We start from the raw sequence: 11,732 nt of genomic DNA, 5'->3' as shown, positions 1-11,732 counted from the left end.
TTTCTAGTCACATTGTTCTGATGCTTGCAGACGATATGGCATGCAATCCTAGAAATCCCAAACCAGCTACAGTGTTTAGTCACAAGAATATGGAACTAAATGTGTATGGAGATGATGTGGAAGTGGATTATAGAAGTTATGAGGTAACATTGTTTGATTTAACAACATTTTTGAAATGTAGTTATCATTACTTTTAAACTCTAAAATAATGGTATAATATTTTCTTTAAACTTTGTGCATAATTGTCACTGAAGCCTTGATGTAATTCTGTCTCTGGAGTTCATATTAAGGAAACAATACAGGAGTAAAACGAACACAGCGTGAACATTTCATATATGTATCTGGGATAGGATAACTTTATCTTGGCTCTTATGTTAGAATATTTTAGTGAGGTTTCATAACTTTTTTTTTTACAGTAAATACATTATCTTTCAGATTTGACCTAAAATTACAAATTTTGTATATTTAGTATATATATTGAGGAAAAATTAAAACAATTAACAAAAAGCTCACCCATATCTCCACTGCTTAGAGGTAATCACTTTTAATATGCTTCCAGTGTTTTTATGCATATGATTAAAAATTAAAGTATAAATTTGAAAAATGGCATTATATATTTTTCCTTTTGAAACTTTATTTTAAATTTAATAGATAGTGAAGATGTTTAAAATTTGAAATCTTCTTTGGTGAAGTCTTCCTCAATAATCCTTCGCCTTTTACCAAAAGTAAGAGTTTTCTGTGTACCCAGACCTGTTTCAAAGCAATTTTAAAGTCATATCTATCGCCTCCCCCTGTAAGCATCTTGAGGGCATGGCCTATATCTTATGTATCTTATGCCTACCAAGTACCTATTGCATTTGAAGGCACTCAGAAATGTTTGTTCAGTAATTAAATGTGGATGAATGTTGGACTACTTGTTGATTTAGTCATCATAAAATATAAACCAAAAAGAAGTCCTATTAAAATACTTAGCATTTTGCTGTTTTCTGGGAAAAAATTAAACCAAGTATTAGGTACACATGCACAGAAACACATTCAAATGCACATATTTATATACTCGTGATCTAGGGAAAAGTTGAACAAGAAAGCTAGATAAATTTTCCGTTTTTTAAATTTAGATCTGCGTAATATAATTTTAAATATGATTTCAAAGAATCCAAAAGTTCAACAAATTCCAGGGTGGGAAATTTTGTTTAAAGTGTGATCAATCTTTTACATGTTGAAGATACCCTTAACAAAATTTAAGTAATAAAATACATTGAAAAATCAAAGATACACAATTTGGGGATTATTTGTGGAACTATCCTTATGGTTTTATTTTTATGATTTATTATGGACCTATCTTTCAACTGCAATAGTTACAATATTGCTGAATTTATTTATGAGTTTCTTTATTTTGTATCTTCCCAAAGAATTACCTATGAAGACAATAATTTTTAAATTTTAGGCAATACTTTTGCTTGTTTGAAGTTTTAAATTTAATTAACTGATTTTTCCCAGGGTAGTTTTATTAGCAGTTATATTTAATGGAAGCAAGTTAACTTTGAGGCATATATTTAAATAAATATATTTTAATTGAGTTATATTTCACTTTATGCTGAATAATATATAGAAAGAAGAAGGAACATTTTTGGGAAAAAAAATTATCATGTTTCCCCTGATTCTGTTTCATCCCAATTTCTTCTTTTTTTTCCAGGTAACTGTGGAGAATTTTTTACGGGTATTAACTGGCAGAATCCCTCCTAGTACTCCTCGGTCAAAACGTCTTCTTTCTGATGATAGGAGCAATATTCTTATTTATATGACAGGTAATTTGAGAATTTAGGTATTTAGAAATAGAATATGTATCCATCTTCATGGAAAGATATTTAAACACCTTAAATGAATTTTGGTTAAAATTGTTTTGTAGTTCTCTTTTCTCATAAGACGGCTTGAAATAATTGGAGACAGCATAACATTTTATACTGTCCCTTGATGTATTCACTCTTTTTTTTTTTTACTATTACCCTGGTACAGCTTATCACCTTTTATTTCATAACTCTGCTATAGCCTTGTTGCCTTCAGTTTTGTCTCCTTTTAATCATCCTACTAAAGTAGTTAATAAAAATTATAAATCTGTCCTTCCTCTGCATAAAGCTTTACAATGATTTCCTGTTGATGGAGTCTTAAATTTTAGTATGTATAAGGATTATTTGAATGCAGATACTCAGGTCTTTAAAATTCTGATTTAGGTTTGGTCCAGGGTGGGGCTTATAAAACTGCACTTTAAATATGTTCCCCACATATAAGCTGTTATGGTCTTTTGTCTATACTTTGAGGACTACTGGAGATAAAGTCTTAATAATATTAGTTATTTTTATTATTTATTTATTTTATAGATGTAATATATAATGTATAATAATATATGTTATATTTAGTGATCTTATTTATTTCATTTTAGTTCCTGTACTTTCTTTCATTTTCTTCTAGGACTGTTTCTGTTCTCTACAAACATTTGCTTAAGCTATTGCCCTTGTTTATTCATGTCTTCTCAGTTCACTTTGCCTACCTGATTATTCCTTATCTTTTTAGTCTTAGTTCTGGAGTCACCTCCTTTGCTGATTTTCCTCTGCAAGTCTATGGTGACCTGTATCTCTAGTTGCCTGGGACAGTGATAGTTTACACCTATTATCCTAATGTAATAGTGCCTCCTTTTTCCTTCAGAAGTGTCTTGCTATATATATTATAATTGCCGAGAGACACTGCTTATCTCCCTGGTTGGTTTAGGCTCTCCTCTCACTCCCATGTTAATCTGTAGTTTCTATATGAGCATTTAACTTACTACTTTCTTGTTTGGCTATTTATTGCCTTCTTTACATTTTGTCATTTTCTTCCCAAGATGTCATTGATAATGGGGTTTTCACCTTTTTATTTCCAGTGCTGTGTTTTATGGTAGTATTCGGTAAGTATGAATGTTGACCAAACTGTATTTAAAAATGTTTTTGGAGGGCATTCCATTCAACTGATGATAAAACATTTGCAGAATGGTTTTTAGATGTCACACAGCAGGATGGTTACTGACTTCTACTTGGTGATTTACATTTCTTTGTCTATCATTTTGCATTTACTTACAGCTTTTCAGATTCAATGAATTTATAAACTTTATAAATTAACTTAGCAGAGCTAAGTCAGGAAAATTTTCACTTTAGTTTATCTGACAGTTATAAGAAAATGCCAAGCTTTTGTGGCAAATATTATGAAGTACAGTCTTATAGTTTAGCTTTATCTGATGTACTAAACTAAACATACAATTTTTTTTTCTAAATCTAAGGATCTTCTTTCAGGATAAGTCCAAGTGTGTAAGAAACTCCAATAGTCAAAGACAGAATTTGATAAACTATGGCCCATGGAAGATTGTCTGTTTTAGAAATAAAGTTGTATTAGAACCAGCTGTATCCATTTGTTTTACATATTGTCTGTGGCTGTTTTTACACTACAGTGTCAAGATTCCAGTAGTTGCAACAGAGACCATGTAGCCCATAAGTCTAAAACATTTATTACCTGGCCCTTTACAGAAAATTTGCCAACCCATGTAAGAGAGTAGGAGGGCTGACAATTACAATAAGATGATAATGGCACTAGCCATTAATGAGGCTTACTGTACCTCAGGCAATCAATAAAAATCAATGTGTATATGAATTTATTTCATCCTTACAGCAATCCAAAGACTTAGGTGCTGTTGTATATAGTTATGTGGGTTGTGCACTGCACCTAAGTGTTTGGCTAGGGGTTGAGTGGGAGCTGCAATCTAGTATATGTTTGCATATAGTAAAATGTGTGCCCTGCCATAGAGTTGTTCTAATGGAAGAAAGAAGTATCATATTTCCCCAAAGAGACATAACTACTAATCACTTTTGAGTTCACAGAACTGGATATATTCAGAGGGGCCACTGAAAAAGATTTTTCTACTTTGATGCCCTGTGGGAAGTACCTTTTTAAAAAATTCACACAAAGGATCTTTATATGCATGCTAATGACAGTGCTGATATATTTCTTATTTCACAGCTAGGGAAACTGAGGCATAGAAAGATGAAGTTACTTGCCTAAGTTAACACAGTCATTAAGTGACAAAGCTAGCATTTGAATCCAGACAGACTGGCTATATCCATGCTTTCTAAATGTCACAGTCTTCTGGTCAGCTCTCATGGGACAGTTGTTGATAGTAGTAAAAACTTTAATTTAAATGTGAGAACAACACTTCAGTAGTATAGCATTCCAAGTATACTCTGAATAATACTAGCATACTATTGGGACCAAGTTAGTATTTGCAACTCCTTTCTCACCAAAATGTTTGCCTGGTTTTGAGAAATTATTTATCTATAGAAACTCACTTCTGACATAATAATGGAGCCAGTGCAAAAATATAAATGTGCTTTTATAGAATGGAATGATAGAAGAATTTATGAAGGTATTATATCTGCTATTTTTTGCATAGTCAATCATTATTCTATTTTTAATTGGTTGTAATAGAAAATTATTTTTTGTTTTCATAGTACTTTTCATTTTAGAGTATAAAAATAACAAGTGATACTAAAATATTGCCATGAATGAAGTAAATGTTTATATCTGGATATATGTAGTTTGCATTTTAAAAATGCATATATTTGATCTTTTTAACTCTTCCTACAAGGACATGGTGGAAATGGTTTCTTGAAATTTCAAGATTCTGAAGAAATTACCAACATAGAACTTGCAGATGCTTTTGAGCAAATGTGGCAAAAAAGACGGTAATTAGCAAATGACTGCTTTTCTTCTTCTTCTTTTTTTTGTTTTTGAGATTTTATATATTTATTTGACAGAGAGAGAGAGAGAGACAGTGAGAAAGGGAATACAAGCAGAGGGAGTGGGAGAGAGAGACAGGCTTTTCCTGCTGATCAGGGAGCCTGATGTGAGGCTCGATCACAGAGCCCTGGGATCATGACCTGAGCCGAAGGCAGATGCTTAATGACTGAGCCACCCAGGTGCCCCATCAAATGACTACTTTTCGTAAGATAAATTAGTACCTGGTTTTTCCATGGTTAGTAGATTTGTAGATCCTATTTCATGAGATTTTAATTTAATTTAATGTAACTTCTTCTACTCTACTAGATCTATGTTTGTTATTTCTACTGAACTATTTTTAGAAGAAACCTCAGTGTTATTAAAGAGCATAAAAACAAATTAACCTCTTAAGACTATCTCCCTGTTATTTAGCAATGTTTTTGGAGGAAATTAGAGTACTACCCATCAAGTTTCCCTTTATGTAGGGGGATTGTGAACGTATATTTATTTTCCTGCTTCAGCCTGTTGTTACTTTTTGTACATTCTCTGACTCTCCACATGATAACAATACATTATTACTTCTTTGGAAAAAATGCTGAGATGATGATTAATATAATATTTATAGCCTAACTCACATTAAGGATGACATATTGTTAGTGATTCATGGTAAGCACCTCTCTAGTTGAAAGTTGTCATATGAATGTAAGTGAATATAAAGCAGTGGAAATGCTTTTAACATGGTTACCTTCAATATCCACTTACAGGTTACCTTCTAAATACATGGTGCAGAAAGGAATATGATACATATTCTGCCTTTGCAGTGTTTAAAATATAGTGGAAAAGAGAAATGTGTATACAACTTTGCTGCAATTAAATGTAAATATTGAATTATATGCATAAGCAGAATAAATAGAAATGTTGAAGGGAAGCTTTTGCTGGGTACTGGTTTTATCTTATTCATAGTTTACATTTACTGGATATATACGAGGTACTAGGCACTGTTTTCTATATAGTGTCTTATTTAATATCAATAACAACCCCATGAGGTAGATACTGCTATTATTCCTATTTTCACACATGAGTAAATTGAGACATAAATAGATTAACTTGCCAGATTTTACACAATTAGTAAGTCCAGCACTAAGACTCATTCCTAAGTGCTCCAGTCATTTTACTGTACTGCCCCTCAAAACTGTAGATGTTTCTGACCCTCAGGGGCATCCACAGATTTTTTTTCTCAGAACAAATACATCATATGACTTCTTCCTTTTATCATCTGCTTAGATATTTTGGCTCCAGAGCGCTCACTTTCTTTTCTAGGTGCAATGTTAGCTGTTTACCTAGATCAGGTGTCTGAGAGAAACCTTTGAGAAATGTATCTGCTCCCTACTTTCACCAGCTAGGCAACTCATTCTAAAATACATAGCTGATTATGTTATTTTCACTTGAAAAAACCCTGTTTGGCTTCCTCAGACTTAACAGGGATGAGATCCGTACTTCATATTAGGTAGTACATAGATTGACCCTACCATACCTTTTTGAAACTAATTTCCTCCATTTCCCCAAATCTACTGAAAATTCTCATTATATAGTACTATTCCCCTTTTCTAAAACAATTACACTTTTTCAAATTTAGTTCCCTTAGTAGAACCTTATTCCTTTCTTGGAATGTGCTGTTCCTTTCTTTGTTAGTTAAAATAACTTACCCTTCATTGCCCAGGCCAGGCATCACCTTTTTCTGACCTGCCTTTCTTTACAGTCCCCCCTCTTCTTTTCTCAGTGCTGTTAGAGCACTTTGACTTTATTAGACTCTAAGCTCTGTGAGGTCAGGGACTGCTGTATCCCCAGCTTAAGGGTTACATGCTATAGGCTCTAGTAACTATTTGTGATTCTGACCACATTCCATTTGGTTAATGTTTATGTGTCTCTTTTCCAGTTAGATTTTAAGCTTTTTGAGTATGGTGACTAAGTCCTGTATGTTTTTTCCTGAATCTGACTCATTTTCTAGGACAGCCTGGGTGCCAAATAAATTTTTCTTGTATTGAATATTCATTTGGATTCTGAGTCATGTGGCCAAGATAAGGGAAGGGGAAATAACTGGGGCAGCCACTATGTGGTACAACCTGTTGAGGTTGTTTTCTTGGACAAGATTTTAGCTTTAATATTTCTAATGTCAAATTTGTGTTGGAAATTCTGAAAACTTGCAAATTTTTAACTAATAAAATGACTAAGATATGACTTAAACATCTTATGTTATGCAAGTAATGTAAAAATATTAGTTAATGTTTGATTAACAGCATTATTCATGTTAAAGATAGTACCACTTTTCTTTCAGCTACAACGAGTTACTGTTTATTATTGATACTTGTCAAGGAGCATCCATGTATGAACGATTCTATTCTCCTAACATAATGGCTTTAGCTAGTAGCCAAGTGGGAGAAGATTCACTCTCGGTAGGTGCATATTTCCCATTTGTAAACTGCATTGTCTTTGGAATATGTAGCTATTTTGGAAATCACTTATGTGCTTTATGAATATGTATATATATATACACATTATTCCTAGACATTTTAATACCTCAGAAGGAAATTTTGATTGCTTTTAAAACATTTTCTTATAATGATGTTGTTTGACATATACTTCTTTTTTCTGCTTTGCTTTTAAAAAAATTATAAAATAATTATAAAAATGTATAATTGACTATAATATTGTGTTAGTTTCAGCTGTACAACATAATGATTCAATATTTGTATATATTGCAAAATAATCATATTAAGTCTAGTTAACATTTATCATCAGACCAAAAAAAAAGGCACCATACATAGTTAAAGAATTTTACTTTCTTGTGATGAGAACTTTTAAGGTGTACTTCCTTAGTAACTTTTAAATGTGCAGTACTGTATTATTAACTATAGCCACCATGCTATACATTATATCCCATGTCTTATTTATTTTATAACTGGAGTTTGTCCCTTTGGCTCCCTTCACCCATTTGGTCTACCCTCCGCCTCTCATCTTTGGCAACCACCGTTTGTTCTCTGTTATCTATAAGGTTGGTTTTTGTTCTTGTCATTGTTTTTAGATTACACATATAATGGAGATCATATGGTATTTGTCTTTCTCTGATGTATTTCATTTAGTATAATGACCTCAAGATCCATCCATGTTGCCACAAATGGCAAGATTTCTTTCTTTCCTTTCTTTTCTTTCTCTTTCTCTTTTCTTTTCTTTTCTTCCTGGCTGAATAATATGCCATTGTATATGCTTTGTTTTTTCATAGCATCAACCCGATCCTGCAATTGGAGTCCACCTTATGGATAGATACACATTTTATGTCTTGGAATTTTTGGAAGAAATTAATCCAGCTAGCCAAACGAATATGAATGACCTTGTAAGTATTTCCTTGATTTGATTAAAGCACATAGGTATGCTTAATTGATAAGTGAAGTCCTTTATTCCCTGTACTGGCAGGATCTTGTTTCTTACTTTGAACAGTAGCCTTTTAAACTGTTTTGAATCTCCCTCTATAGTATCTCTCTCTCTTTTTACTGTAGGAGGCCTAAAGTTTAGCCTGTTTAACTTGTTACTTTCATTCATTTGCTCATGCTCTTTTCTCTACCAGAAATGTACTTTTTTAGATTCATCCACTGAAATTCTACCTACACTTCTGGTGTCAAATCAGATCCTCCCTCCTCCAGGAATATTCCCATAGTTCTTCCCTGTTGGAATTTAAGTAAGATAAATAAGTTTTTCAGAGCTTTATTTCTCTTGTCTACCATTTATTGTAGTCTGCTTTTTTTGAACTTACTAAGTGTGAGTAATAGGGCATTCTTGGGAGAATTTTTTTTTGTCCATCCTTCAACTTCTTGTACAGTGTTTGTTTTTTTTTTTAAGATTTTATCTATTTACTTGAGAGAGTGAGCAAAAGAGAAAACACAAGCAAAGGGAAGGGCAGAGGCAGAGGGAGAAGTAAGCTCCCTGCAGAGCTGGGAGCCTGATTCTGGGCTTGATCCCAGATCCTGGGATCATGACCTGAGCTGAAGGAAGACGCTTTACTGACTGAGCCACCCAGGTGCCCTAGTACAGTGTTTTGATGTGGTTTCTTGAACTTTAGTTCAGTTTTTTTCCCCTGGCTTTTCTGTGCTTCTTGTATCCTTAAATAAATCTACTTTGAAGTTGCTATTGAAAGTAGACATAATAAAAAAGCTTGAAATAGTGATTCTATATTGGATAATTACTGAGCATCTATGACTTACCCTGTTTCATTAATTTATACCCTGTTCTTTTATTCATAAACATTTTTTGAGTTTGGGCTAAGTGCCAGCCACTGGCTCTATCCTAGTGAAGGAGACAGGTACTGTCTCTGCCTTCATGGAGCTTCAGAATGAAAGGGAGTCTAAGTAGACTGGGCTTGGAACTCACATATCAGCCAAGCAGCTTTGCATTGATCTCTTTTATCATATAGAAATGTTTTAGATAATTTTTTTAATTAAAGAAGTTCTGCAAAATTCTAAAAATCACTGTTATAAGCTGTTATATTTGATAACATAGGATTACTTGCTACATTTTGGAGATTATGTATTTGATGCCTGTTAAATCTTAATGTGAACTTGTTACAGTACTACTTTGTAAGAAAACTATAGTCACCTAAATTCTAGTTACTTTAGTTTTTAGATTTATTCCCATTTTTAATTATATATTGTACATTTTATTTAATACGTGACATACTGTCTCAAAAGTTTACAATATATGCACCTCACACTTCAAATGTCTAATGGATTTTTTTAAAAAAATAACTTCTTTGAAATCATATAGGAAAGACTGAAGAAACTTATTTTTTTAAGTGTTTATTTTATCCCACAATTGCTGTACAGTTTTAATAAACATTCCTCACTAATATCTTGTTCCCTACTTCTGTTTTTTTAATTGAATGATGGTTATTTTAATCTTGTTCAGTAAGAATGATCCACTACTTTGAAGTTAAATATTCTATTGATTCAATATATCTTAAGATGTTGTGGAATAATACCTATTCTGTTGGATTATGTGTGTATAGGGAATTTGTTGGGTATCAGTTATATTCAGAGTACAATATTAGGAGCTTCGTGGGCAGCAACATTAGAAAAGGTGGTCCTTGCCCACTTAAAAATTTATCGTGTTATTGGTAACAGCTGAAAAGCACATTTATAGAGTATCACCTATTAAATGAAGTCTTTGGATCCTCCAGGTAATTTTATTTCTTTTGTGTAACTGTTGCTATGTACCTTTAAAATGCTTTTAGTATTGTACTGTAATTGTTTATATTTGTGACATTCCCTTGAGGCTTTGAGGTTCTTAAGTAAGCACATGGAACATTCTCCAGAATAGATCACATCCTCGGTCCTAAATCAGGACTCAACCGGTATCAAAAGATTGGGATCATTCCCTGCATATTTTCAGACCACAATGCTCTAAAGCTAGAACTCAACCACAAAAGGAAGTTTGAAAAGAACCCAAATACATGGAGACTAAACAGCATCCTTCTAAAGAATGAATGGGTCAACCGGGAAATTAAAGAAGAATTGAAAAAAATCATGGAAACAAATGATAATGAAAATACAACGATTCAAAATCTGTGGGACACAACAAAGGCAGTCCTGAGAGGAAAATATATAGCGGTACAAGCCTTTGTCAAGAAACAAGAAAGGTCTCAGGTACACAACCTAACCCTACACCTAAAGGAGCTGGAGAAAGAACAAGAAAGAAGTAAATGGACCATTGTCTATGCTTCTCACTACCTAAAGAATTGAATTATCGTACCTGGTATATTTATAGTTCTCAGTGAATATTTGTAATGAATGGAAGGACATGACAACCATGCACATTTGTATGGTTCCTTTAAATATAATGGGTTTGGTTTACAATTTTTCTTGAGAGAGGTAGATTTTTGGGTTTGAAAGAAGCAAAATATAGCATATTCTAGGAAAATGGAATACGTGCAGAGGCATGGAAGTCGGAATCCTTGTCTTCAGTAGTAAGCATATAATCTGGCTAGAGTGAAGATTCTGTAAATAAAGGAGATTATTAGAAATTAATGTTGCTGAGGCTAAGGAAATCATATTGATAGGATAAAATATCTTGAAGGAAGAATAACTTCATAGAGAGTGGAAGTATACTCATTTTAGCAGCAGAGAAGATAATATTTTTTTATCTTATTCTCAAGCTCATTTGCCTATGCTTTTCCTATGGTACTTAAGAAAGCCCACCAAGTTGCTGGCTCATACAGGAATGCCTTCAGTATACATAGGACTTCAATCTTTGTGTATTTTGTTTTATCTTTTACTATGTTTCTTCAACCTTCAGTCTGTATTGTCCTTCCTGTTTGGCATTTCCCTTTCTAAAGTAAGTTTGGCATTTTACTCTCTCCCCATCCTTTTTGCCTTCACTGCCTCTTTATATTCTGATCTCTTCTTTGTATTTCCTTTTATTGTTTTCCTAAATCAGGAAGGTATTGTGATATTAGGCCAGTGACTTAATCTTTTTGAGCTTTAGTTTTAAGTAGAGATAATAATCTTAATATACCTCACAGTTACTAGTAGTTTAAATCAGAGTATCTATAAATTGCTTCACACAGTACTTGGATCACTAGTTTCATAAATTCTAGCTGCTCTGCCCTTCCCCACCCATCTCCCATCATATTGGTAATTATCTGTATATATCACCTGTCTCCATAGGTGGGCAAGTACTGTGGGCTGTAGGCCCTTACTGCAGTCTTGTCATGGTTTTCTTTGTATATTCTGTGCTTTTGCCAAACTAGGTTATTTGCTTTACACATCTGTGCAGCTGCTCCTTAAGAATGTTATTTTCCATCTGTAATCTCCCTTTTCCTTCAGAATGTAGCTTAAATCCCACTCTTTCTTTTTTCTTATCCTCAGACTATGAGAAGTTTATCC

General features: G+C 33.1%; 1 protein-coding gene across 1 annotated transcript in view; it reads left to right on the top strand.

Moving 5' to 3' along the window:
* PIGK (phosphatidylinositol glycan anchor biosynthesis class K) overlaps window positions 1-11,732 on the top strand; it is a 132,446-nt gene that overhangs the window by 38,757 nt on the left and 81,957 nt on the right. Inside the window, exons 4-8 of the mRNA XM_059135731.1 lie at window positions 8-143; window positions 1,697-1,808; window positions 4,670-4,766; window positions 7,136-7,253; window positions 8,081-8,191. Of these exons, the coding sequence (XP_058991714.1) occupies window positions 8-143; window positions 1,697-1,808; window positions 4,670-4,766; window positions 7,136-7,253; window positions 8,081-8,191 (574 nt within the window). The remainder of the gene's footprint in view (window positions 1-7; window positions 144-1,696; window positions 1,809-4,669; window positions 4,767-7,135; window positions 7,254-8,080; window positions 8,192-11,732) is intronic.

This window comes from Mustela lutreola, chromosome 10 (assembly GCF_030435805.1).
Source record: "Mustela lutreola isolate mMusLut2 chromosome 10, mMusLut2.pri, whole genome shotgun sequence".
Lineage (NCBI taxonomy): Eukaryota > Metazoa > Chordata > Mammalia > Carnivora > Mustelidae > Mustela > Mustela lutreola.
Note: the sequence above shows the minus strand (reverse complement) of the source record. Positions and strands in the feature narration are given on the sequence as shown.